General features: G+C 42.0%; 1 protein-coding gene across 1 annotated transcript in view; it reads right to left on the reverse strand.

The window, feature by feature from the left end:
- The window catches only part of LOC147246301 (glutamate receptor ionotropic, NMDA 3B-like), a 79023-nt gene extending 52550 nt beyond the window's left edge, over positions 1–26473 (reverse strand). Inside the window, exon 1 of the mRNA XM_086182818.1 lies at positions 25666–26473. Within this exon, the coding sequence (XP_086038944.1) occupies positions 25666–26199 (534 nt within the window). The 5' untranslated portion in view covers positions 26200–26473. The remainder of the gene's footprint in view (positions 1–25665) is intronic.
- Between the last annotated feature and the right edge of the window lie 207 nt (positions 26474–26680).

Genomic DNA, 26680 nt, shown 5'->3' on the forward strand with positions numbered 1-26680 from the left:
TCTCATTCATCAATGCTGCAATCATGACAGAGAATTTTCTGCCTAAGTGAAAGTCTGGCGGTCAGGATTTACAAGCCAATGTAAAGTGGCAGTCAACTAAAAATAGTCCTGCAGCAGCATCTCATAAATGTGTGTGTGTGTGTGGGGGGGGGGGGGGGGGTGGCACAAAAGGGAAATGAAAAGAAAAAGTACACACAAGCAAGCGGTGATTTCATTTCCCTACTTGTCATAGCGTGGCTAAATAACTCTGGTGGGGGTATTACAAGCTCTGGACTCGATGGCTCTGAACGGTAATCTCATGCAGGTGCGAAATGAACAGGAGGGACGTGATGAAAGGGGGAGAAAGGTAAAACATAAATGGATAGTATGAGGCGACGGATAGACCAAAAAGTGTTGAAAATGTACAGAAAAATGCACAAGCAGGCGATAATGGGGAGGAATAGAACAGGCTGTTCTCATTCACTCTTCATGAAAAGTAATGCGCTGTAATATAAATTGTAACCACATAACCCTGAGCCAGGTGCTAGACAGTGAGACAGTTGCAGCCGTTTTTTTCCAGCAACAAAACTGAGCTTTTAGTGAGACATGGGGACACTTGCAGCTGTTTTTATTTGCATTTTAACTCATAACGTGATCTGTTTCTTACCTTAACCAAGGGGATTTGTGTCTAAACCTCACAGTCTTAAAGGGGTAGCTCACCTGCAAATGACAATTCAGTCAATTTTTAAATAACCTAATAACAAAAGAAGGTTGGATGAAGTTTTGGTTAAGTTCACAAAAGACTGTTTCATAAGAAAATGTGTTGCAGTAATCTCTCAAACAATTGAAGTAAATTGAAACTAAAAAAAACGGCTTTATTATGAAATAAAGAAATTTCCATCTGTTTCTCTGCTCAAATCCACCTATTTCCCCTCCGGGTAGCAGAATCTATATGAAACTGGGCATGGCCACACAGAAATGCCAGACACAGAGTAACGTGGCCCGATAATCATTATTATTGATTCATTTAGTCGTTTTGCACAAAACAACACTTCAGCTGCCATCCTCTTTTTCTGTGTTTAAAATGTCTGCCATTACAACCCACACTGGGTCAATGTCTACATTTTGTCACAGTTGTTACATCTATGTTGCTTTCACGTAGCCATCACAATGCCACAGAAACACTTTTGGTCATACGGCATAACATGGAAGAGTCAGAGGGTCTGGTTGACGTCACATGTAGACTCCACATCCTCAAGTATTCTTTTTGATGTCATTAATCAGTGCTTTCATTTCTTTGAACTTTGGTGGTACTGTGATTTTGTTTGGATGTACAACATATTCAGTCTTTTATTGCTAAAATTTATGTAGGTGAAAACAGTAATGACTTTTTTGAAGGGGCAGCACGGTGGTGCAGTGGTTAGCACTGTCACCTCACAACAAGAAGGTTCCGGGTTCGAGTCCTGGCTCGGGCACGGGATCTTTCTGAGTGGAGTCTGCATGTTCTCCCTGTTCCTGTGTGGGTTCTCTCTGGTACTCCAGCTTCCTCCCACAGTCCAAAGGCATGCAATTGAGGACGAGGCTGCCTGATACTCTAAATTGACTGTAGGTGTGACTGTGAGTGTGAATGGTTGTCTTTCTATATGTGTTGGCCCTGTGATGGACCGGCGACCTGTCCAGGGTGAACCCTGCCTCTCGCCTGTTGATGTTGGGATAGGATCCAGCCCCCCTGCGACCCTTAACAGGAATAAGCGGAAGACAATGGATAGATGGACGGACTTTTTTAAAGGCTTTGAGAACTCCAGAGCTTCTCCTCCCACTTTTTATTTGTCTTTTTACCAAAGTCTATACAAGTCAAAGTCTATACTGTGACAAGACAAACAATCCAGGATCTCTGCAGTCCGACACAGGTGTAGGCTAAAGGTCCCTTTTTAAACCCATGCATCGGTCCATTAATTTTGTTCCGCTTATTCCTGTTAAGGGTCGCGGGGGGGGGGGGGGGGGGGGGGGGGTTATATTGCTGTTCCTAAGTAATCAAAGAGTCCTGAAGTGGTTGACATTCACTGCCACCGAGTTTTTCCTGGGGCGTATGAATTCCTCTCACGTATGTGGAGTTTGTGGGTTCTTTGTGTCCTTTTCTGTGTTGTTTTGTTTTAATCTTAACTCTGCACATAGTGCTTTATTTTGAAAACCGACCAGAATCACTAGACCATTCATTTGGGGATTTCCTGTCTCGCTCTATGTGCTCTATGCAGCTTGACCCACCTTCTGTCAAAAATAGTATTCAAATATATTGTGGATCTTTTGATCAATTCAGAAAAAGTGACAAACTTGTAAACTATCCCTTTAAATTTTCACATTTTAAGAAAAAAATCCTTTGTCCAGAATTTTGCTTGTAGTTGTTACTGTCGGGGGTTTTAGTCTGGCACAGCGATCACTGGTGTTGCTGGATTATACGCAAAAAAAAATTGAGAATTAAATTTTGTGACATATCGCATGAATGTCTCATGAGGATAAAGTGAACAAAAGAGTGACAGAGAAACAGAGAAGGGAGAAGTTTCTCCAAGACAAAGAGCTGTGGGAATGGGACGAGGGATTGGAATGGCTAAAGGGAACAGAAGGTAGTCCTGTGCTTTTGGATGAATATAACATATAGACACACACACACATGCACACACACACACATACGTACAGAGTACATCCCAGTGAGGTACACTCTGACAGATGGAATTACACACACCTATAACTCTGTAACTGTCTTGGAACACACACAAAGGCGACAGGCAACTTTCTGTGAAGCAAGAATTCTCTGGGCAAGGTTACTTTCTCAGCAAGTTCACGCTCTCTGTCTCTCGCTGTCTCTCACACACACACACACACACACACGCACACACACACACACACACACTCACACGCGTGCGTGCACACACACACATATACACACATATACACGCATGGAAAGAGTGTCAGAAACTGTGCAAAAACAGAAATATTCTTTTAGTGGTTCCAAGCTGTACCATATTGCACAGTGTGTGACAAACTGCAGTGGTGTCCTGCCAAGGGATGGATAGAGTGCATGAGCCAGAGAGGGAGAGAGAGAGAGAGGAATGAGAGAAAGGGTGAGAGAGAGAATGAGAGCTAGAGAGATGTAGGTAGAATAAAATGTGTGGGAGGGGATACAAAAGACAAAGAAACTGAGTGACACAGCAAGAAACAATGCCCAAGCTTTATATTTTTGTATTTGTGCCAAAGCTAATAGATGAAATTAATGTGACTGTCATTAAAATTAAAATTAGAGAGGCGAGCACGGGTATTACACTTAAATGTATCACAGCCCTCCAGCCAGGATAAGAGTGGATGATCTGAGTAAATTTAAGCTTCAAGGACACTTGATGGAAGTCATAAAAATGAAAGATGACTTGTTGGAACAGAGTCACTGCGGAATCTCTCCCTCAACTTCTCATCCCTCCCTCCCTTCCCGCCTCTTCCCATCTCCTTTTTCCCTCTCCATCTCTCCTCTGCGGACTGTTTATCCTGCCAAAACAGTGCCTTCATCCCAAACCCTCAGAGGTAGAAGCTGGTATAATTGAAAAAGTTCTCACACTGGGAGTTAAGTAAAGCAGATAAGAGAAGTCTGAGGGAGCTAAAGTGTTTGCTGCACAGGAAGTGTTGCGGATGACAATCGGTCGGCGTGTGTGTGTGTGTGTGTGTGTGTGTGTGTGTGTGTGAGACGAAGAGGGAATTTCTGTCCTAAGAGAGAGAACAAAGGAGACAAAACAATAAGTACAGTCAGCTTGTGTGTGGTAACAGGCTAGACAAGGGAGGAAAAAAGAATGAAAGCATCTTATCTATTTTAGCCATCGCTACTGTCCACTGGCTCAGAGTATAATACCCACTTATGCAAATACATCTCTGCTCCCTTGATAGTGTGGAAACACTTTAACAGTGTTTTTTTCTTCTTTGTGTGCAAATGTGTTTGGTTATGTGCTCAGCTCAACGCACCTTTTGGGTTAGTTGTGTATGCAGAGAAGTGTTGTGCCAGTCCCTCCAGCTATCCATCCATGCCCTGCTCCTCCTCATTCCTAATTCCCTTTCCCCACCCTCTTTCCTTACCTTCCATTTTTCTTTTCCTGCACCCCCCCTCTCTACCTCCACCCCTCCCTTTCCTCTGTCACTGCCTTTGTCTTTTCACGGCCACCTCAAACAGCCACAGATCAATCAAAGGCACTCAACGGACTTTGTTAGCGAGCCTCTGTTGTGGTAGAATGAAGCTGTGCACCCAGGGGTCTGTCGCCCTCATAATTAAATAGCTGGAGGACTGAATGCTTTCCTTCCCAGGACCTCATGCACTCTCCACTGACAATCTACCTCCAAGCAACTTGTGCCACAGCAAAACTAATCACTTAGTCTTGTGCAATCTCAGGCATATAGAGAGAAAACCAGCCGCATTATTAAGTTTTGGAAAATATCCACTGTTAATAAATGCTCATGGAGGGAGCAGCTGATGCTGATTTGAGAGAATGGTTATCCCGCTGCATGCAGAATAGAGGACGTGTGCTGATGAAATCAACCGTCAGTGGAATGGACAGCTCCAGAACCAGGACCTGTCAATCACAATCTGATTTACGTAAAGCTGGAAAATAAGTTGTCCGTGCAGGAATCAATATCTCATCCTTTAAGTGCCAGCAGAGGAATAAGGACTGACTTGCGCCCCCTCTGTATGACCTACAAGTTTTTTTTTACGAAAACCCATCACATTTATGCGTGATACGTTAACAGCATCTGATTAAACCTGAAGCAAATTTCATCGTGCTGAAATACTGACTGATGAAACATATATAGCATATAGAACATGAAAAAAAACCTCCATATTTTCTGTATCACCAGTGGCCCAAATTACCGTGCATAAGATCATAGTGACAAAGCCAAGGAACATTATCTCACTTTTCAATTCCCCACAGCTCTAGTCAGCCTATCTAGCATTTCTTAGCTTATTACTTTGATAGTATACAGCCCATAAATTCCACCCTCGCTGACCTTCTTCACAGCAGCATCAGGCAGTGAGTTTCAGCAGGGAATGTCACTGTAATCTTCCTGTCTGCTTCCTATTGGTGGATAAACAGAATCAGGAAGTAGTTGGCAGTTCTTTGGAGTTTGGCTGTACGATATTGGATTTTTTTTTCATACATATCTTATCATTGAAAAGGAATATTTATGTTATAAATGTGTGTGTGTGTGTGTGTGTGTGTGTGTGTGTGTGTATGCGCGCGTGGGGCATATCTCCTATTTTGGCCAAAATTGGATCTAAATGTTGACTTGTTTCGCCTTGCTCTAATAAAGTTTATTGCAGTGTGAGGGAATCTTTCTTCAGATATCCATATAAAATAAGTTTGTTATTCACACTTTGAACAGAATGAAAAACATTAAATTTCAAAAAAAAAAAGCTTCTTTATTTCCAAGCTTATAAATCGTATTCTTATTGTTTTCTCATCATTGATAATGTGTGAAATACTTCTGATACGTGTGCAAAAATGAGTATTGAGAGCAAACATGGGACTGATTTAAAAAAAAGACAAAACAATACCTGCAAATGCCAATGGTGAGCTGTTTATTATGATTGTTATAATACATCCTTAGGTGTTGGTGGTGACTCTATATTTACTGAAGCAGATAAATTGTAAGTCTTTTCATCAGTGGGCAGAAACATGACTCCAGATGAATACTAATCAAACTCAATGCTTGCTGTGTCTACATGTGGCAAACAATTAACATGGCAGTAAAATACTCAGTGGAAAGGATTTTTCCAACATCAACAATTTCATGACAACTGGGAAACTGCCACGTGCACAGAACCCAAAACACAAGACACAAAATATTGTTTCCATAAAACGTTAGGAGAATAAGAAACATACACCAACAGCAACATTGGCAGAGCATCATCACTGCTGGGAAAGCCTTGGCAGTGGACCAGTGGAGCAGAACTGTTCCAGTCAGAACGCTTGATTGAGACTGACAAAGAATGGACAAAACTGGAATGGGCAGACTGGCCACATCCTGGTCCATCAGGCATCCTTAAATCAGAGCTGACAAGGGTGTCAATTAATGCTGGAACAGTAATATAGTACCATTAAAAAAATTAGTACGTTTAAACAAAGTCTGGGGGTTACTGCCACGGCAATGTCCAAAAAGAATGAACGCTTAGCTGAGTCATACGCTTTTCTTTGTTTCTTCTGCCAAAACCGAAGGACCGACAAAGAACACAATCACTCCATTACTGGATGTCCACCAGTGGCCAGACTCAGGATGTCCTATCTCCCACTGGATTCACATGCAAAACCTGACTGCTTATTTACTTTCAGCAAAAATATGACGGAAATTAAAACCGTGACATTTCAATTTTCATGCTCCATCTCTCATGGAAATATCCAACTTTTTCTAATTGCCAGCAGGAGAATTGTGGGATGAGTATTTACAGTAAGCTTGCCAGTCCAAGATTAATACATTATATAATCTCGACAAACCTATTCTGTTTCATAATGATTAAAGTATTTTGGCAAATTCAAGGCTGGGATGTATTTATTTTTATCAATAGGCAACTGTTCTGGCATTAGAACCTGCTGACAAGGACAGCGCTGTGAATACTTAATGTAGTAAATGTCTTGACAGCCCCTAAGAGCCATCTGTTGAAGGCTAAAATAGTTATATTCATCAAACTCAACATTAAACAAGGTGGAAAGACTCTGTTTTGAATATCTTTTCATGGTGTAGACTGCTGGGTAAAGAAATGAAAAAGAAAAAAAAATTCCATTTAATTTCAAGCAAACATTATGTGAACTTTGGAAATTTTGAGAATAAGGAAATCCAAATAAAGTGTGGTTCCATTAACTGGTATGGAGTTTGTAGGGAAGTATGTAATTCAACATGTATTTTCTTTAGAAGATGGTGGAATAGCAACATTACACATGGCTGTAACAAATGGAGAAGCAGAAGAGGTCATCTTGGTGAACTGTGGCCATTTAGCCATGAAAAATGAGGAGGAATGAGGAATTGCTTTCATTTGTATTTGTTCTTTTGTACCAGCGAGAACATGTTGCGTGTTGTCTGGAGATTAGGGCTGCAGTCTCCTCCTTGACTGGTCGAAAAATTGGTTGTTGTGCTCTCATTCGATCAAAGTCTCGCCGGCCGAGGAATCCCCACGTTTCATAAAGACAAAGGTGCCACATTAACAGCTATCCAGGATTAATCTATTATTTCTGGTGGGGTTTAATGACAGATTAACTGAAAGTAGGGACCTAACAAATCACATTGGTACAAGCCCACGACCAAAACATGCTAAAATGTTTGGTGCCAACTTTCTGTACGAAGGAGTAAAGTCATCAGGTCGTGGTACTGCTGTTTATCCAAGGGCAAACGCCTCCACGTGCTTACACACACACACACACACACACACACACACACACACACACACACACACACACACACACACACACACACACACACAGCTGACTGTCAGAGCAGCGATCACACTGCCCATGGTGAGTTGACCACAGCTCCCGTCGTTACAGTGGTAAAAACTTTACGAGTAAACAGTGAAAAAGTATTTAGGCATTCAGCCAATGTAGAAATGTGATATTACTGCCTGCTTTGTCTCCCATCATGTTTACAAAACAACGGCCTGATAGTTAAGCTCGTAGTGAAGTATTATTTCCAAAAAACATGTCAAAACGAACGCGTGTCACCACCACCCTTCGTTGTCATTTGGAGAGCGAGTGAGCACGTGAGGGGAGGAACCTACCAGGCCAGTTTCCGCCTGTCAGACGAGGGTAGCCAAAACTCTCTCATCTTGAGCTGGTTTGCTTCATAAATTGTATTTTTTAAATGGAGTTACCTTTTTGTATTTAGTGAATTGAGTAAACGCTTTTTGTAAATAACTTACTAAGAAATGGATTCGATTTTTGACGATTTTGGTAAACCAAGGTTTTTTTCCGTTGAAAAAAAGCCCCACTGAGTACGTTTGGAAATATTCAAGAGGACATGGCGAGTGTTAACAGCTGTTTCAGTCACCTGAGTTAACACATCACAATGTTCAAGATAAAAGATTCTGAGATTATTTGAAAATGTGATTTCCGTATCCTATTTTTGCATTTTCAACAGAGGGCAAAAAAGCACCGAAAACTAGCGGAATCGCTAGTTGTTGAAAAATTGCCATTTACATCAACTTTTTCCAATGCAGTACTTGTTAATATACACCAGACTGAGTTGATGGAAACACAATTTATGTTGAATCCTAACATGATGCATGGTCACCTTTTTAAAAATCTATACAGTTTAATGATACACACTTCTGTGGCATCGCAATCAGGAGTGAGACGTCTCCTACCTTGTCCAGTTCTTCAACTGACAAATCTGTCCTCACCGGTGAGCTACCTGGAAAACAGATCTCTATCCCACCGTTCCGCCCAGCGGATTCTGTCTGCAAAGACTCTTTCTATCAGATGCTTCCATATGAATGCTTCAATGCCAGTTCCCATCTGTGTCATTCCTACTGCAGAAGACTCTTTGCAACATCAGAAATACATTTTTTTTCTCATTCAACATTGTATCAACCACCAAGAATCCAATCATCAGTCACACTGAGAACTTCGATAGGCACAGATGGCTTTGGAAATACATGGCATTCGGCCATGGAGTTGTCATACTCCTCTTTGATTTGTTTTTTGTGTCATGTTTTTTGGCAACTTTATCGCAATACATTTTTCTTGCTGGATCATGGACATAAAAGTAAATCTCCAAAAGTGTTATACATTTTATGGCGTTTTCAATTTAAAAAAAAAAGCAACTTAAATGGCAGAGAGATATATGCATGCTAGTGACCTGAATTGGAGTGAAATATGGCTCTGCTCTGTATTGTGACTTGGCATGAGATAAGTGCAACAGGGATGCAGCTTTAGCGCTGTGTGGAGGACGGCTTGTCCTCAGTAGTGAAGTGTAATGAGGAGGGAAAATTAATTGCATCAGTCAGTTTCTTAGTCTCTATCTCTTCTTTTCTTTTTTTGTCTATCCACCTTTATGCTGTCACTTATTGTCTCCATGCCTCATTCACCAATCCAATTCCTTCAGCACTCTCCATTTCAAATATTTTTCCCCGGTACTTTGTTTTTTATATATATATATATATATATATATATATATATATATATATATATAGAGAGAGAGAGAGAGAGAGAGAGAGAGAGAGAGAAAACTTCATTTTATCTTTTGTGCCATGTCTCCTTTTGGCCCATAAATTGTGTTTATGTTGTACATGTGAGGCTCAGCTCGTCTTGACTGCACAAGCAGATTTATCGTTCGTTCCGCTCTGCTCTGCTCCATGAAGGCGGCACACAACAGCCCCAACACACAGAACACAGAGGGCAGAACACAAAAGAGAGTGACAACCAAAGAAAAAGAGAGAGATGATGTAAACCAGATTCCCATTAAATGACAACTGCTTTCTTGTTTGACGGATACTCCTGGCTACAATCCTAATGAGCATGTGTATCCACGCGTGAGTGAGGTAGAGCTGTTGACTGTCATGGCTCTGTGTGTCTCGCTGTGTATTTCACGGTGTTTTCAGTACAGGTAAGAGTAGGTGTGTTTTATTGTGGGTCACAGGACATTGTTGCGTACTGTAGGTTGGTTATGGGTGGTGGCAGATGTGTACCAGGAGGAGTGGCCTTTGTACTGCATCAGTATGAAATTTGAGCGTCAGGAGTGAAATTGTGGGAAATATGCTTGTTGTCCATCATTTTTAGGGCCTGACTGTCTCCTCTGTGTACACATATGCTCCTCCAAGTCAATGTGGGCTGAAAAGTCAGCTGTGGATGAACTGATATGACAAATTGGGTTCGAATTCATTCAAATATGTACTTTTTCACAGTATTTTATCAAAATATTCCCCATGTTCTCTTGGGTCGTTTACTTTGTGAGGCGGCTGGATTCTCCCCAGATTTGAAAAATGACAGGAAACTCCATCTTGCTTCAAGTTATGGACCCACACCACATGCTTTGAATGCATCAGCGCCCCTCACTGACGACGAGAGAAAACAGCTACAAGCCTGTTCTAGCTGTGAGCTGATGTAACCGCAGGAAGCGACTGCCTTTTCACGTATGACAATGATAGCTCCCAATGAGGTAAGTACAGATGTTGCCATCGCATCCGTTCTATCACAATTTTTCACTGAAAGAGTTGTAAAGAATGGCACTTAAGGCTTTTTCTTTTTCAAGATGTTTTCACTTTCTTCCTGACTCACTTCAGCAAGCTTGTGAGAGTAACTGATGGAGGAAGATCATGACCATCTGCCAAGGTCCCAAGGTTTCCAAACAAGACTTACCAGCTGGTTCTGTGTAAGGAACCATTTGTTTTGTCAAGCTCCGTGGATGTGCATATATTTCCACCTTCGAAATCATGTGAATACATAAGAATATACTGATTTTCATGAAAAAGCCTATTTTTTTTCTTATTTTCAGCTTTATTTGATGGATGGGGTTTGTCCCTCCCCCCCTTTTTCACACCGTTTCCTTTTTTTAATGTAGCAAGTTTTTATATTTTTCTTTTTATTATGAGCAGAGTTATTTTTGTCATTAATAGTCCAGTTTTTCTCGTATGTCATATTTTGACGACCAGATGTAATGGCAGTGATTCTACAGTTTAGGGACCAGTGATAAATGCCCCACAACATTTACCAATATACAAGCTAAAAAAAGAATAGGTGACATAACTAGTTTGCTGGTTACCAAATCACCAAAAAGCTGAAATTTCTTATTCAAAACAAAACTCATGAAGTTACATGAAGTTGGTACAATATTTTGGCAAGAAACCCTGCATTGATACAGAATTGCGTTTGTTCAAATGCAACTTCAGTGCATTGTTAAATACAGTCAGTGAGAAAACATCACTTTGTAAGCAAGGTTACCACTCAACTGCACCTCTAATAATCATCTGTGAAGCTACTCATTACTCATTCAGGCTTAGTTTTCTAAACGATAACGACTTTGAATTCAAGAACACTTATCAAAGATCTGGAACTCCAGCCGATCTCAAGCACCTCCACTCAAGATCCCCTAACACGATTTTATTCATTCTCTCCAGATCTCACTTCCTCTCAATCACCTGCCGGGGCCAAGAACCACAGACAAGCCACAGCATCCTCCTTTGATCCTATCCTCATTAGTCACCTCCCTCATATAAAGTTACAGGCAGTCCACCTTTGCGGACTCACTGTCATTGTTCTTTCCTCATCTCCTGTCCTTACATCAGTAATCAGAACTTGACATTAGAGGCTGGACTGTAGCCCATCTCCTACGTGTCCTGAAAGAAAACATGTGCCCTTCAACAACACCAACAATGAAGCCAGTTTGTTTTAACGTCACTCAGCCCCCCCATGCAACCCTGTGCTTCTGGCATTCACATCAGAGCCATCTACTGTCAAGGTCATCACATGTGACATCACAGACCTTGGCCTCCTCTGGCCTTGTAACTGTCCCACATCTGCTTCTTCTATTGAGGTACCCATGAAATACTTTACGTTGGGAGCTGCACCTGTACGACCCATTAAAGTAAGTATGCTTGGTTCGCTTTCTCATCTGCAGCTTCTGTTTTCACCCACGCTCGGGCATCGTCCATTTCTGTCCCAACATTTAATCCATTGCTTAAGAAGTTATATTGGCATCCATGATATCAATAACAATGCGCTCCTTTCTCTGTGACCAGCATTGTCCCATCCTGTCTGGCAAAATGACCTCAAGGCCTTGCGCTTCCATGGCTCTGAGCATCACCCTCCCTGGACTCTTTTTTTCTTTATAGACCCTGCAAACACAGCACATTGTTCTGCTTCTTTCAAACAATCTGCTCAAAGACAGATGCTCTGAATCCATGTTGCCTACCCTTCTTGGCCAATTATTCCATTAACATAATTTCTCATGGGACATCCTTCCTATTGAAGCTGCTGACCAAAGCAGTAGTCGTTCCCCTGTCTCCATGTGAGAGTCCTCCACTACATGAAAAGCCAAAGAAGTCTGTACTCATTCACTCTTATAATAAAGCCTTCTTGTTGGCCCCAGAATAGGATAATGGTTCTGTCCCAAACTCATAGATTTCAAACATGACATTCAGAACTGGAAAAATCCTAACCCTTCGATTCCTCAACCCACAAAAACTACTTAACTGGTGAGAATGTTGTTTGGAGGAGCCAAAAACTGAACATGAACTTGGGAAAGCACAACATGACGAAGACACATATTTTTCTTACCTTGATATTTACCGAATCACTTGGTAATGATGATAAGCTGCTTTGACCCTGGTGCGCGTCACTGACACAATGATGAGCCCAGTGGACATAACTGTCACTCACAATAAACGACGCATATTTAGCTTTCAGTCTCAAGGACAGTACAAGCAAGACTATCAAAGTATTCACACACTTGATGCTGCTATGACCTCCAACAATGCTGCTAGGCACCCGAAACTGGAGGTACCAGTGTTTATATCTAGACAACCAACTATTAGCATTCACATATACAAGAGCCCTGGAGTGTAGAAGTGCACACTCAGGCAGAAGACTGGGGGACACAGGGCCTCAGCATGGTTCTGTGGCGCAGTGAAAACAACAAGAGAAAAATTTGTATCGTCCATCAAACTGAGGCAAGGAGAAAATGAGACAAACGCAGTGAGACCAAAATAGAGAATGGACAGAGACTAATAGAGAGACAGGAAGAAAGAAATGGTCAAAGTGTGGGCGACACGGCAAAAAATATAATGTGATATTTTTATGGCAGGATCACAATTTTATCACTGTCTGGTATTGATTTTTAAGACTTTTTGAGCAAGTTACTGAACATAGCAGCTATCCCATCCATCCATCCATCCATCCATCCATTTTCTTCCGCTTATTCCTGTTAAGGGTTGCGGGAGGGGGGGGGGGCTGGAACCTATCCCAGCAGCCTTTAGGCGAGAGGCGGGGTTCACCCTGGACGGGTCGCCATTCTGTCGCAGGGCCAACACATATAGACAGACAACCATTCACACTCACAGTCACACCTACAGTCAATTTAGAGTATCAATCAGCCTAGTCCCCATTTGCATGTCTTTGGACTGTGAGAGGAAGCTGGAGTACCAGAAAGAACCCACACAGGAACAGGGAGAACATGGAGACTCCACACAGAAAGATCCTGTGGTGGAGCCGGGACTGGAACCTGGAACCTTCTTGCTGTGAGGCGACAGTGCTAACCACTGCACCACCGTGCTGCCTAGAACAGCTATCCCAATTAAAAAAAAAAAAAAACTAAAAGAAAAAACTTTTACAAAAAGGCCTCTTTTATTGTCATTATGAGCCAAAACACTTTCAGACATTTTATAGCTATTTCACATGGCTTTGATTAATATACATTCCCTCAGGATTCATTCAACTCTCTACCACATTTCTTTCAGCGGTAACAAACATTTTTGAAAATGCTACAGCTGGAATATTGTCATTGCATGTAACTTTACTCAAATTTTAGATCTCCTACGCACCAAAAGGTGATTGGTGAGGGTTGTTTGGATCATACAAGTGGACATTAAACTGGAAATTTAATGTTGGTCAAACATGTGCAGCAACCCTACAGGCTGTGACTCACATATCCAAACACATCCATACTGGTGAGTCACTGGAACCAGGTTGGTAGAAATTACACTAGAACAAAACTAGAAATATTCACATTGACCCCTCATCCATTCACTTGAGTTACCAATGTGTTTAACAAGTTGAACTGCAGTGACAATATCAGTCATCAATGCACTGAAATCTCCAGGTAATGGAAGGAGCTTTCATGGCTCATCTCCAGTGTTCATCATCTCCCAGGCCTCCAAAAGTCATTTGGGGGGGGGGGGGGGGGGGGTAGATTCACACAGTCAAATGTCAGGTGGTCTCTGGGCTGCATCGCTGCATATTTGTACCTCAGCAAGCCGCTCTACTATGGCAGGAATGAGTACGAGGAGGTAAGTAGCACTTAAGTCTATTATGTTTCCAATTGGGACCAATTTGATGAGGGGCATGGAGACTATTCTCTCCACTTAAACTGCATAATCAGGGTTTTCAGGGGAAATGTGAATATTTAAAGATTGGTTTTTTTATTTTTTGTTTTTTGTAAAGCAAATTGATTGTTCTTTGTTGACCTGGTCAACACCAGAACTATCCACAATGCTGTTTTTCTGCCACAAACAAACCAGATGTTAAAAACAAATCTTTACATTCTGACAAAACTGTGTCGTGTGTTGTGAAGAAAAGGTGTGCTGTGACACAGGAAGGAACCAGCCAAGATGTTTGACGGACTTGTAATAGTTCTCCATGGGGCTTTATTATGCAATTATTATTATCATTATTATAATGGTAAAATTATTTATTGATGATGATAATAATATGTAAACACTTGGATTAACTCTGCTAAAAGAATGTGGCTATCTGATAGACATCTATCTTGAATGAAACAAATGAGTGAAAAAATGTTTATTTAAAATATGTAAACAACAGGAAATGTCAGGATAAGAATTAATAATAATAGTAAATATTATTATTACACTGAAACACTTAATGACTTTTTGAACGAATTTGAAAAGGAGAGGGAAGAAGAGGAAGAAGATATTAATTTATTTTTTGTCTTCAATTCAAAAAGAATGACAAACAGCAAGAAGATACTTCAAAACAGAACTTTAAATCAAATCTCTCTTAGAAAAGTGGATTTGTGTCCTCTTCCCCGGAGTGTTTCAAACCATCCGGCTCACAGAACACAAGACTTTTTCAACATATTTCTCTCAACAGGTAGGGATACAGAATATTGCCTTTTTTGTGGATGTGGTGATATATTGCAACTTGTTTGGCCTAAACCAATACCGACATATTCAGAACAAAAAGTTATGTCTTATACAGTTGAATTGACAAATAATTACGCATATACTCAATATTTTTTACATATGAAAAAAACAAACTTTGCTGTGGAATGGAGATGACCATAGCCGCCGTGCTGGGAATCAAGCTAACGTTACTATGCTATATGCAAGCCAGCAGGCTGAGTGAAGCAACAGGGTGTTACTATCTCTCCCGCTTGTCAGAGCAGTAGTAGTAAATTCCACAGAGTGGTTTAGAAGAATTGGCTTCATCCAGGACTGGAGAAGAAGCTGCTGCTGAGGTTTATCAGCTGGGGACATGCTGTGTTTTTGTTTGTTGTCCAACAAACTCTGGTCCTGCAGACAGCTCTTGGCTCCTCCTGTCATGTATGACGTTGAGCAATCGCTGCAAATAGCAATTCTTTATCTGTTTTCAGACACAAACAAAATGAAAACAGAAACAACGCCGTCATTTTGCTCACCCGCTCTCAGTAAATCACGTGATGCACAGCTCCCTCACGCTGGAGATATGACAGCAAGCATTCAATCAAGGAAATAGAAGCCTCATGTTATTGTTTTTTATTGGTGAGTCATATTGGATGTCGGCAGGTTTGCCAGTACCAATAGTTAATTTTTAAAGCCAATGTTGGTCGATGCTGACAACGTGCATCCCTTTCTAATAGGGTAAAAACACTACAGTAGTTGCTGGGAGGTACTTTTCTGAAGATAGCCTTCAATTCAATTTTGTGCCATTTCTGTTCTTCAGAAAGTGCACTTCTGGCCTTTTGAAGACCACTTTTGTTCTTCTGCCTTTGATACACGATTCCATTACCAGATTCAACTTAACTTTTTACATCTAATGTTAATTTAGCAACAATTGATTTGCTCTTCTCTGTTATTAACAACTAATCATGACAAAAATACTTCCTGCTACAGATACTCAAATGATTTTATTTTTGACAGACACAGATAAAGATGTCTCCACACAACCCCTATACCAGCTGTTACTCTGTATGTCACTGTGCTCTTTTATCATCCGTGTTCATTCTATGCTGAAAAATCTGTCCAGACTTACATGGTGGAACAAAATTGTTCATCATACTAGTCACAGGCAATCATTTGGGGGGGTTACATGCACATTGCACTCAGGCAGAATAATTGGACTACTGTCATCTCAGTACAGGAACCAGTGAATGTACTGATGCATGTACAGTTTGTCTGCCTAGCTGGCAGTGTGCCTCCTGACAGCTGCTTGTAACAAAACCATCTTAAAGTTTACCTATTATGTCATATAACTGAAATAAAACTGAAACTGAAAAGTTAGAGAGCGGCTGCCCTTGATGTAAGGTCTGAAAATTTTGAAAAATTAAAAATTTTACAGGGCTGCACATTTTTCTCTGTCCAGAAACGTGCTATTTTCAGACCCAGCATGACGGTACTGTCATGACTGTGGTATGTAGGGTAAATACTGCTGCAGGACCTACGGAACATGCAAAGGATGCCAAGGCCATTGGGAAGTCATTGAACCATATACATGCAGTAGAAACATCTAGACATGTTTTAAAATGATTGACTTTTAAATTACAGTGCTTACACGTTAAAGTACAGTTTTAATCAAACTAACACAACAAACCGACCCTTTTTAACATCACATAAACCTCTTTCTACACCTCCTTTCCATGTCCCAGTGATAATCAAAGGAGAGAAGCTTGCCGTGCTACCTTCAGGCTACACATCCACAATTGTCAATTTGGCTTTAGCGTCCATTTTCATGCTGGCATTTGCTTCCTGAAGTGTTCCAAAACTAATACATCCGGCTCTCATATTCATACCGCAGAGAAGGAGGAGTCCTCAGCATGTCTGGCATATCTTCTGAACATTATTCTGAAGCCATTCCTTCTGCATCTGTGCAGCTTCTACAGCAGCCAGACTTTCAAAACAAACTATCGCTGCAAAAGTCGTAATGATCTTTGTAGAACTCGTGCTCAACAAAGATCTATTTAAATCTGACTCATATAGAGAACAGCCACTCTCTGGATGATGCAACGCTTGAGACAGACCCCCCACACCGAAACTCCTTTTCCCCAGCTTTCGCTACATCTATGCCAGACCAGGCTGAACTTCTTCTTACCTTCCTCCTCTCATTTCCTTCCTCATTCAACCATCCTCTCCATCACTTTCTCATCCTGTTAAACTTTTTACTCTTATCTGTTTGTTGTCTGGTCCTTGAAGTCCTCATAGTTTGGAAGCAGATCCCGAGTGAAGTCAGCAACCCACAGATATCAGAAGACATATTTGCCCCAGCTGTGCTGCAGCCATCATTCTACATGTTTCATGGTCCTTTCATCTTCTTTAGCAAGTCAAATACTCACTTGGATTGAGGGCAGCGGACTTACTCAGACAGTCAAGCAAAGGCCACTGGTGTGGTCCTGGATACTCCCTGGTTATATCACTGGTGTGTTTAGGATTATTGTTTTGCTGTGTTGGACTGAAAATTACAATCAAAATTTGAGAGGGACCATTTAATCTCGGATCCAACAAGCTGGAGTTGAGCCAACTGAAGGGAAATGGCTGCATATATGTAATTGATGTAAACAATTTAACAGGACATGCTAATGTGTGGTCGGCCTGGTGGAGCACGCTTCTTTTTACACACAGCTTTTCCTCCGTGGGCAGGAGGGATCTAAATCATCCCTGTTTTCTTACCAACATAAATATCCCAGAGGGAATAGACATCACCCTAAGGTCCACCATCTTTTCATCCTCTACACTTTGCACACCTCTCAAATAACTTCATCTCTGACAGCTTTCCTCTCTGTCACATTTCTCTTTTTTCCCCTTTTATCTCTGACAAGAATGCTCACTTTACTTTGCTGTGTATTTTAGTCTTATTTTCCTCATTTCGGACTGAATTGCTGTTCTGTCTAAGCTGGTTTATTTCTTTGTCTTTCTTAAGCTAAATCTTTATCCTTGGTTACTTGAAGAATTTTGTCTTCCCCTTTTCTGGATGTTTACCCCACTTTCTCATCTTCACCCTCGGGTGTTTGGCTAACCTGTCGCTTTGGCGCTCGCTCAACCATGTCCCACAGCCATCTGTCAGCATCTGTTTAATCTCACATCAGCACATGTCTCTCTCACCGTCTCTCACCTGTCTTACCTCCTGTCTGACTCTCCGTCTGCTTGTCTTTCACCTGTGACCTATGGGAACTTCTATAGGACCTTGTGTGTGGGTGTGGGTGTGGGTGTGTGTGTGTGTCTCATCTCCAAGTCTGTCCTTATCACTGAAGCCCACCTGGCCCAGATTTCTGGTCGTGTGCCTCAGTTGCCACCCACTGTAACTCAATAACACACACTTTTGTGCATGTGTGTGTGTTTGTGTGTGTATGTGCATGCAAGAAAAAGATTAAAGTAACTATAAGTAGATGTGAAAGGTACATTTCCATCTTCTAATCTGTGTGTGTTTTGAATAAGTTTCCGTGATGACCTCAATGGTGTGTAAGCGATAGAAAGTGTGTGTGTGTATGTGTGTTCACTTATTTGTTTGGGTGTGTGCATGAAGGTGTGAACGTATTTTTCAATCACAGATAGCTCCAAGTTATCACTCACTAATCCTTTAATGAACTGGCACAGTTTAGATAAAACTGCTCCCATCAAACTCTTCACTGGAAGAAAAAACACAAAGCCTCCCGTCACCCTTCCCTGCTTTCTTTCAACACCTCCATCCGCTCCAATCACATCATCACTTCTTTAGTCACCTGCAAACTTGACGTTTTCTCTCCTCCTGTTGATCCCTCATGCTCTGATTCCTCCTTTGCTCCCCAAATCCTTCTTTCATATTCCTGTTTTCATAGATCCCTCCTCCTTTTTCTCTTGATCAACCGCCTTCCGTTTTTTTTATTCCATCGTACCAGATTCCTCTCATTCTACTTCATTTCTTACCTTCCTGTCAGACTTGATCCCTTACTCATCCTTTCTTTTTCTTCTTCCTTTGCACTATACCACATTTCTTCTTGTCGATGTTCTTAATTCATCACATCTTTACTCATTCCCTACCTAATCGCCCCCTTCATTCTTCCTTATCTTCCCTTCTCCGCTTGATTCTCCCCGTCTCTCCATGATCATTCTCTTACTTAATGCGTACTACTCCTGATTTCTCATGCTTTACTTGATCCCTCCTTCTCTCGTTCCATACTTAATCATCTGTTTTTTCCATGATCCCTCGTTGAGCCATCCTTTCCCTGTCATAAATCATTTGCCATGGCCTCATTCCCTTTTCTTTATCAATTTCTCTGTCCCTCATCGCCTAAATTTCCAGTATCGACCTCGACCCTGTCTCCTTTCATTCCGCTCTTTTCCGACGTTCAGTCCTCCCTTCACCTTGATATCTCCTCCCCTCGTTCCCCTCTAGTTCCTCTCCTTGATCTTCCATTCCTCAGTTCCTGTACCAACTGATTTATTCTTTTTTTTATGTGTGGGCATAGATATGTCCCTCATCCCTCAATTATATCGGTATAATGATACCCACTTACTCTTTTAGACACATGTAGCCTTCCTCCTCTCTGCTAACCGTTCTGTTTAATTTATGTATTCGTTTTTATCTTCTTAAAAAAATAAAGTGTAACACTGGTGTGGAGTTACTGGAGACATTTGTTTTACTAGGGGCAAAATAACACAAGGCAAATACAAGCCCAACATTAAACCACTATCTCAAATGGCAATACTGAGCAGCTCAAACAGACCCACAGTCTTGTTGGTAATTTACACTCTGCTGTTTCTGCTCCGCTCAATTAATCTGGCTCAGTCAAGACCGCGCTGAACTGTCATCATAACAATAATAAAGAAAAGGCTCTGAGCTGTTTGCATTAAGTGGCCTGCTTGTCTCTAACTGCCAGTTTGCCTGCGGCTCTGTGGCTCGGCGCGAGTTTTTGTCCTTTCCACTCGTTTATTCCACTGTGGTCGAGGCACAAATCCCCTCATCATCTCAAAGGAAATACTAAAGGCTGCATAGCCTTATAAAGCCTCATTAGGCTTAATAACCTTTAGCCAACACAGTCTAAATGTGTGCATGTGCATCACTTATATGCAAGTATGCATTCTTGTAGCGTGCGTGTGTGTGTGTGTGTGTGTGTGTGTGTGAATACGCCTGCGTGCAAAGATGAGTGTGCATGTTTGGGTATGTGAATGAATGTGCAGTGTGTATATGTGTGTGTGAGTCCTCAGAGAGCAGAGCTAGCTCAGAGCGACAATGCGTCTTATTCAGCAGGGTCTCTGGATTAAAATGTAATTTCATTCAAAGTCACAAATTGGGTTTTTTTTTTTTTACTGTATTAATCTTCATTTTACTAAGCAGAATGAGGTAGGTCATTAAAAAGAAGCAACTTAATGAAAGAATGGAGGATGGATAGATTGCAGCGAGAGAAAGTAGTTTCCCACTAGAATGATAAAGGTGAGTCTGAATATATTGTGAGATTCCCGAATTTGTAGTAATTATTATTCTAATGATAATTCAAATTTGCAATTCAGCTATTTAAATACTCAGGGGGCATTGAATTATTGATTTAAATAAACAGCAAAACAAATATAATGGGAGATAATGGAGGATAATAATGGAAAAAAATGGTAATAAATTAAAAAAAAAAAAGGAAGAAGATTTGAAAAAAAATATGAAGTAGTTAAAACTAACCTGTTTTATCATTACAATGCCCCTGCTGGAGGTAGTTAACGTTTAATGTGGAAATAATAGAGGTAAGTGAACTACAAAGAGAGAATATGATTGGCATTCAAAATTAGCCTGTTAAACTATGCTTCTTTGAGGAATTTGTGGGTATATTTCAACGGAATTAAGTGGAGCTGGGAGTTCAGTGAGAGAATCTGAGCTGCAGGAAAACACAGCTACCACTGACAAATAATGAATTCCCACGTCTCTCACATAATCACGTTCAGAAATCAGCAAAAACCATTTCCTCCTGCTCTCTCTGCTAATACATTTCCGGCACAGAAATCATGATCGGCAAAATAATTTCTGTGATATTATCAGCTGAATCTAGAATAGACTGTTAAGAGAAACCTTTAAAATGGCTGGATACATTAAAAATGAACTGTGATGGCACGGATATGTATTTTTTTTTTCAATTACAGTTTTTGGCAATAGCCCCAGTGCACTATTTACCGGCTCATTCTACAAGAATGACAATTCCTTAACCACTTCCATTCATACTGAGGCGTTAATTAAGGTTATGTTTGGATTCCTCGGCTTAAACATCAATTTCCTCCATTTCATAGCCTCATTTCATAAAGAACAAATCAAAACACCCAAGATGGTTCTGATGGGAATTAGAAGCCCATTTTCTTTTTCTTTCACCCCCCTCCCCTTGTGTCCCTCCTTCTTTCCTCCTCTCCTCCCATCCTCTCTGTCATAGATGGACAGGAGAGATTTACTGTTAGGGGTCACACAGTGGTTCTAATTAGCTTAAGTAGGTTGGGAGGAATAAGCACTTCCTTGCTGAGACGCATCACCAAGTCCCACAGCTCCGTCTGACAAGGCAACCGACCTCTCTCTGCCTTCATGCCCCGCTTTATCTGTCTGCATCCTTTTCACACTCGCTGTCACTGACATTTTCTCAGGATGTCAACAAAGAAAAATTTCAAAAATTGAGACGAATGTGAAAAGTTTACTTTCGGATATATAATGACAACTTCTCAGCGGTGGCTTTAGATGCACTGTACCCAAATGTTTTGGCCATACCAGACGTCAGAGATCGCCAACTACTGACCTTGAACGCCAGAGTGGCAGCTAACAAACCCACACTTTTTGTCAAAGACAAACATCCATCCATTTTCTTCCACTTATTCCTGTTAAGGGTCGGGGGGGGGGGCTGGATCCTATCCCAGCGGCTACGGGCGAGAGGCTGGGTTCACCCTGGACAGGTCACCAGTCCATCGCAGGACCAACACATAGAGACAGACAACCATTCACACTCACATTCACACCTACGGTCAATTTAGAGTATCAATCAGCCTCGTCCCCTCTTGATGTCTTTGGACTGTGGGAGGAAGCTGGAGTACCAGAGAGAACCCACACAGGAACAGGGAGAACATGGAGACTCCACACACAAAGATCCTGTGCCCGAGTGGGAACCTTCTTGCTGTGAGGCGACAGTGCTGACCACTGCACCACCACTCAAAGACAAACATTACACACCTAATTTTTAATTTTTTTGAGTTTGTAACGCAGAGAAAGCAGCAGTTAAATAACTCATCTGATAAAAGACTGTGTTAGTTTTTAACTGATGAACACATTTTGCCTAAAACGAGACAAACATCAACGAACATTTAAAGTTTCCTTCTATGCAACTGGTCTGGTCTGTCCTACAATGTGCATGATGGGACGGCGTTTACAGCCTCTGCATGGCAGCTCACTTTAGGCAACAAAGCCTGTGAGATTGTCCTGAGTTTCTATGAGCGGAGCCTTTAAGGAAGTTCTAGTTTCTCCAAAACAGATGTTCTGTTCCATCCTAAACATGGCTGTGCCTCCCTTTGTTTTTGTCTTCAGATATAAGGTGAAACAGGGCCAATACTAGCTGACACTAATGACAGATTCTTGTTTTCTCATAAGAGGATATGCTGCTGTTTTGCTTTAATCATTGACTTGTTTTTCAGGCTAGAACACGACTCAGTTGTACTCATTTGTGTTTATTAATGTATGTATTCTATCTACTGCCTCGAGTATGAGACAAGTGTAATTTTGTTTTATTTGATGACGATGACAATAAAGATGTTCAATTGGATTTTTATTGTTGGAATCGCTCAGTCCATGTGAAGTGAAAACAGACTCAACAACTTCAAGTGCTGTGATATGTATCTCAGTCCGGAGAGGGAGTGTGTACTGTACGTCTCTGGCTTTCTCCGATGTCCGGCAAACTGACTCAACAGAAAAAAAACAAAACAAAACAAAACAAAACCACAAGCTGGTGCACAATAACCTGCAGATAAAAATCTCCACGACCGCAAAAAACCCTCAGGAAAAGACTCGTCTTTTGAAAACAAAAAAATAAATAAATATTTTTTGGAACGGTCTGTGGTAGATTCAGTGAATTTTTGGCTTCTGATTGCCTCTGTATTTCTCCAGCCCCTCTCAGGAACACTCCGCCCTCTTTTCCTCAAATGTAAATAGCATTTTTAACTAGACTGTGTTTTCTTTTCTATCATCACAGAACCCATTGTATAATTCCCTGTGTGTGTGCAGTGTAACAATCGGCCTCCCGGCTGACCCAGACCACTCATCACTGCCCTCTCTGTGTGTATTTCAGAACCTGTTCCACCTCTACCCAGCCTCCTTTTATCTTGTTTCTCACATTGCACCCTTTGTATGAAGGTACACCCTGGGGTGCTGCAGAAAGACAGTATATTATAGTGCTTCACAAGCTATCGTAACTACCAATCATCATTTTCAAATACTTTGTTAAAAAATGTATCAGTCCTTTGTAGCGTCGACATCCGAGGATTTTTAATCACAATCATATGAATGAGCAACATATTCTCATCAAACATTCTTAGGATATTGAAACATTGGGCATTACTTAAGATATCCTACGAATGTTTGATGAGAATACTGCAAACATTCCTGTCATTTTCAGTGAAAAATGTAATATTTTAGTTGTGACACTCTCGTTAGGGTTTTGGGCATTTAAACATGAAGTAAGTATCAGCAGATGGTGATAGGTTAATATAGCACTACTTTTTTTTAGGTACAAGGAATGAAAAGAGCTTGGAAAGAGAAGGTGAGAAAAAGTAAACAGGAGTTCCAACTGATAAATGGCTTGCAAGACAATTTGATTAATTTTCTGGTTGATCGATTGAGTTACTAATTATTTAACTGACTTACCACAGGTACAAAATACACTGTTACAAGAGCAGAGAGACAGATTGTTCTTCAAGAAAGCACTCTTTAGGCAGGCACCATCCTTTAATACTGTGTTATCTTTAACCATGGATTTCCTGTCAGTTGATTTTGAGTTCCTGGCTCCTCTTTTACTTTTCTCTTATAGCTACAATAGAACTGTTCTTTGTAGCTGAACTAAATCAATACCTTACACAAATCAGATAGCACTGCTGCCAGGTATATCACCCAGTTCTATGAATAAAGAAAAACCCATTATTTTAATACAACGCTGAATCAGGAAAAGCTCATTGAAAACTGTGATTCTCTTATCTGAAATGCTGCTTGAAATTATTGCTAAACATACTGAAAAGATGAGGCTAAAAAAGAAAGATGGTTGTGTTTCTTTGCTTGGCACAGAACTAAAACAGCCTTCCAAAGTCCACCCCCTTCCTCTCTTTTCCTCCCCTCATTCCTTCTCTCTCTATCTACCTCTCCATCTCTGTCTCTCTCTCACTCTCCTTCTGCTTTCAGCTGCTTATCTCTTCGCATGGCCGACACATTCGTCAAGCGCTCTGACTTCTCATCCTCTCATTCACGCATGCTTTATTGAAATCGAATAAGCAGCCCATTATTGACAAAAAGCTGCGACAGGGTGAAGATTTCTGACCTAAACTTTGCCTCATCCTCTCTCCCTCCTCTTTGTAATGCTGCTTCTGCATGTGCGTGTGCGTGTGTGTGTGTGTGTGTGTGTGTGTGTGTGTGTGTGTGTGTGTGTGTGTGTGTGCGCGCGCAAGCATTTGGTTCCTATAAGAAAGTTGAAAGTCCTCAACATCATAACTGTCTGTTTTAGTTGGTCTGTAAACCGACACTCAGATGTGTGTTTTTCTCGCTATTTTTCGTTAGTGTGTGTGTGTGTGTGTCTGTGTGTGTTAGTGTGAATGAGCTGGCAGCTCAGTTGGATTGAGGTGAATATGAGTCGAGCTGGAATGACTGACTGGCAGGGAGCTCCAATGCTGCTGGGAATACTAACATGACACACAGGCTGCCCACCTACAAATCTGTACACACACACACACACACACACACACACACACACACACACACACACACACACACACACACACACGTAGGTAATCACCGTTTGTGCATGCACACATATATACCACGAGCGGCAGGCACCACACCTCTCCACAGCATCAATCTATCAGTATCTCCGTTTGAATGATTCACTCTGAAAGGTGTCAAAACACAGCTGTCTTCAATCATACATACACACACGCAGCCAGACTGTTCACTCACTAACACACACACATACACACACACACACACACTCCAGAAGAAAGAAAAAAAAAAACCATCTCACTTTAAACCTTCTACTGCTGGAGGGCTTGAGGGTTCACTCCAATACAGAGCTACCAGACATTAAACATGCATGGGAAGGGCCTGCAGGTTCACCAGAAAAGCTCAGCTGTGATCAATGTGAACACCAGACTTTGCTGCAGAAGAGGACATTTAGTGGTTCAACTTCAGCGTGAGGCTCACTGTTCTTTTAATCTACACACATCAATACTATGTATCCATCATTTAGCTTCCTGATGCTGTTATTCCTCAGATTTACCCTAAATAACCCTGCAACCCTGACTTTTCCCTTACACTGTTATTTAACCTTTAAAACCTGCGTGAGAACAGTTTGCGCCAGCGCACCAGAATCGTTGCAGCAGCCTCATGGGTCTGTCAAAGGTCCATCAGTGCCTGCCAGCTCTCTGATATTCGAAATTCAGTTTGTTTTAAGCTTTGCTTGTCCTTCAAAGGATGCCTGCTACAGGTGCACGGGGACTGAATATACCCACGTGCACACGTGCGCGCTCATGCTCACGCGCCTACACACGCACACACACTCTACCTTGGTGACAAGAGGCTCTGTGTCCTCCAGGATTGAGATGAAGGGGATCTCCAAGAAAGAGGAGAGGAACTCCAACTGGATCAGTTCCTCCTTGGATCGGGGGAAGGCGAGCATAGCGGACACCCCCCTGACCACCAGGTCTTGACAGGCGCTATGGGACAAAGACTCCGGGTCCCATCCTGCCGGTGACCGAGCCACCATTTCCAGGCTCAGGTTGTAGGGCAGCAGGGGAAGTGTCTGAGAGGGTGTCGTGGACGAGTCTGCCCCTCCGCTCTGGTGCCGGAGGCTAGCCAGGGCGCGGTTGAGCGCGTTTTGTATCCGTGCCGGCTGACGGGTCGGCAAGAGCGCACCGAGGCGCACTGTGTGTCCTATCCGGGCGAGAATATGGCAAGGTTGGGGGTGCAGAAAGCAGGGCTCGGGGGAGGAGAGGGTAGTTAATAAGAGGAGCAGCAGGAGCGGTCTGGCAGTGAGGAAGAGGAGATGAGGTCTCCCGGGGGCGAGGCAGTAGGTCCAGAGTCCAGAGAGAGACACCATGCTGTAGCTCCGACACGCAACAGAGAAGGACTGGGCTCTGCTCGGCGGGAGATGGCATAGCTCCCTCTTTCTCCCGGCTCCACCGCTTTTCTCGGACTTGATGGCTCTTCTTCTTTCCCTCCGTGTTTGTTGCTGATGCTGATGGAGATATGTCGCCGTTTAAAAGGTTTCGTTTCTCACCTCTTCAAAGTTTTTGATGCCAACAGTAAAAGACGCGCGGTTGGAGGAGAAGAGTGATGAGCGCTCACAGCTTCGAGCGGTCGCCCCGCTTCTGTCAGTCTCTGCTGGAGGAAGGCGCACCAGCTGTGGAGTGTGTGTGCGCGCGTGTGCGCGCGTGTGTGTGTGTGTGTATCAACGCGCTTGCTCGCCAATAATCTAACCTCTCACGGAGCCTGCCTCCTGTTGAATTTTAATGGAAATTCGTTGGTAACATTTTCCCTTCCGCTTCTCCGTGTCCCAGGGAGATTTTCCACATATTGTG

This window comes from Aulostomus chinensis, chromosome 17 (genome assembly GCF_037954235.1).
Source record: "Aulostomus chinensis isolate RoL2024-O1b breed Wild chromosome 17, RoL_Achi_v1.0, whole genome shotgun sequence".
NCBI lineage: Eukaryota > Metazoa > Chordata > Actinopteri > Syngnathiformes > Aulostomidae > Aulostomus > Aulostomus chinensis.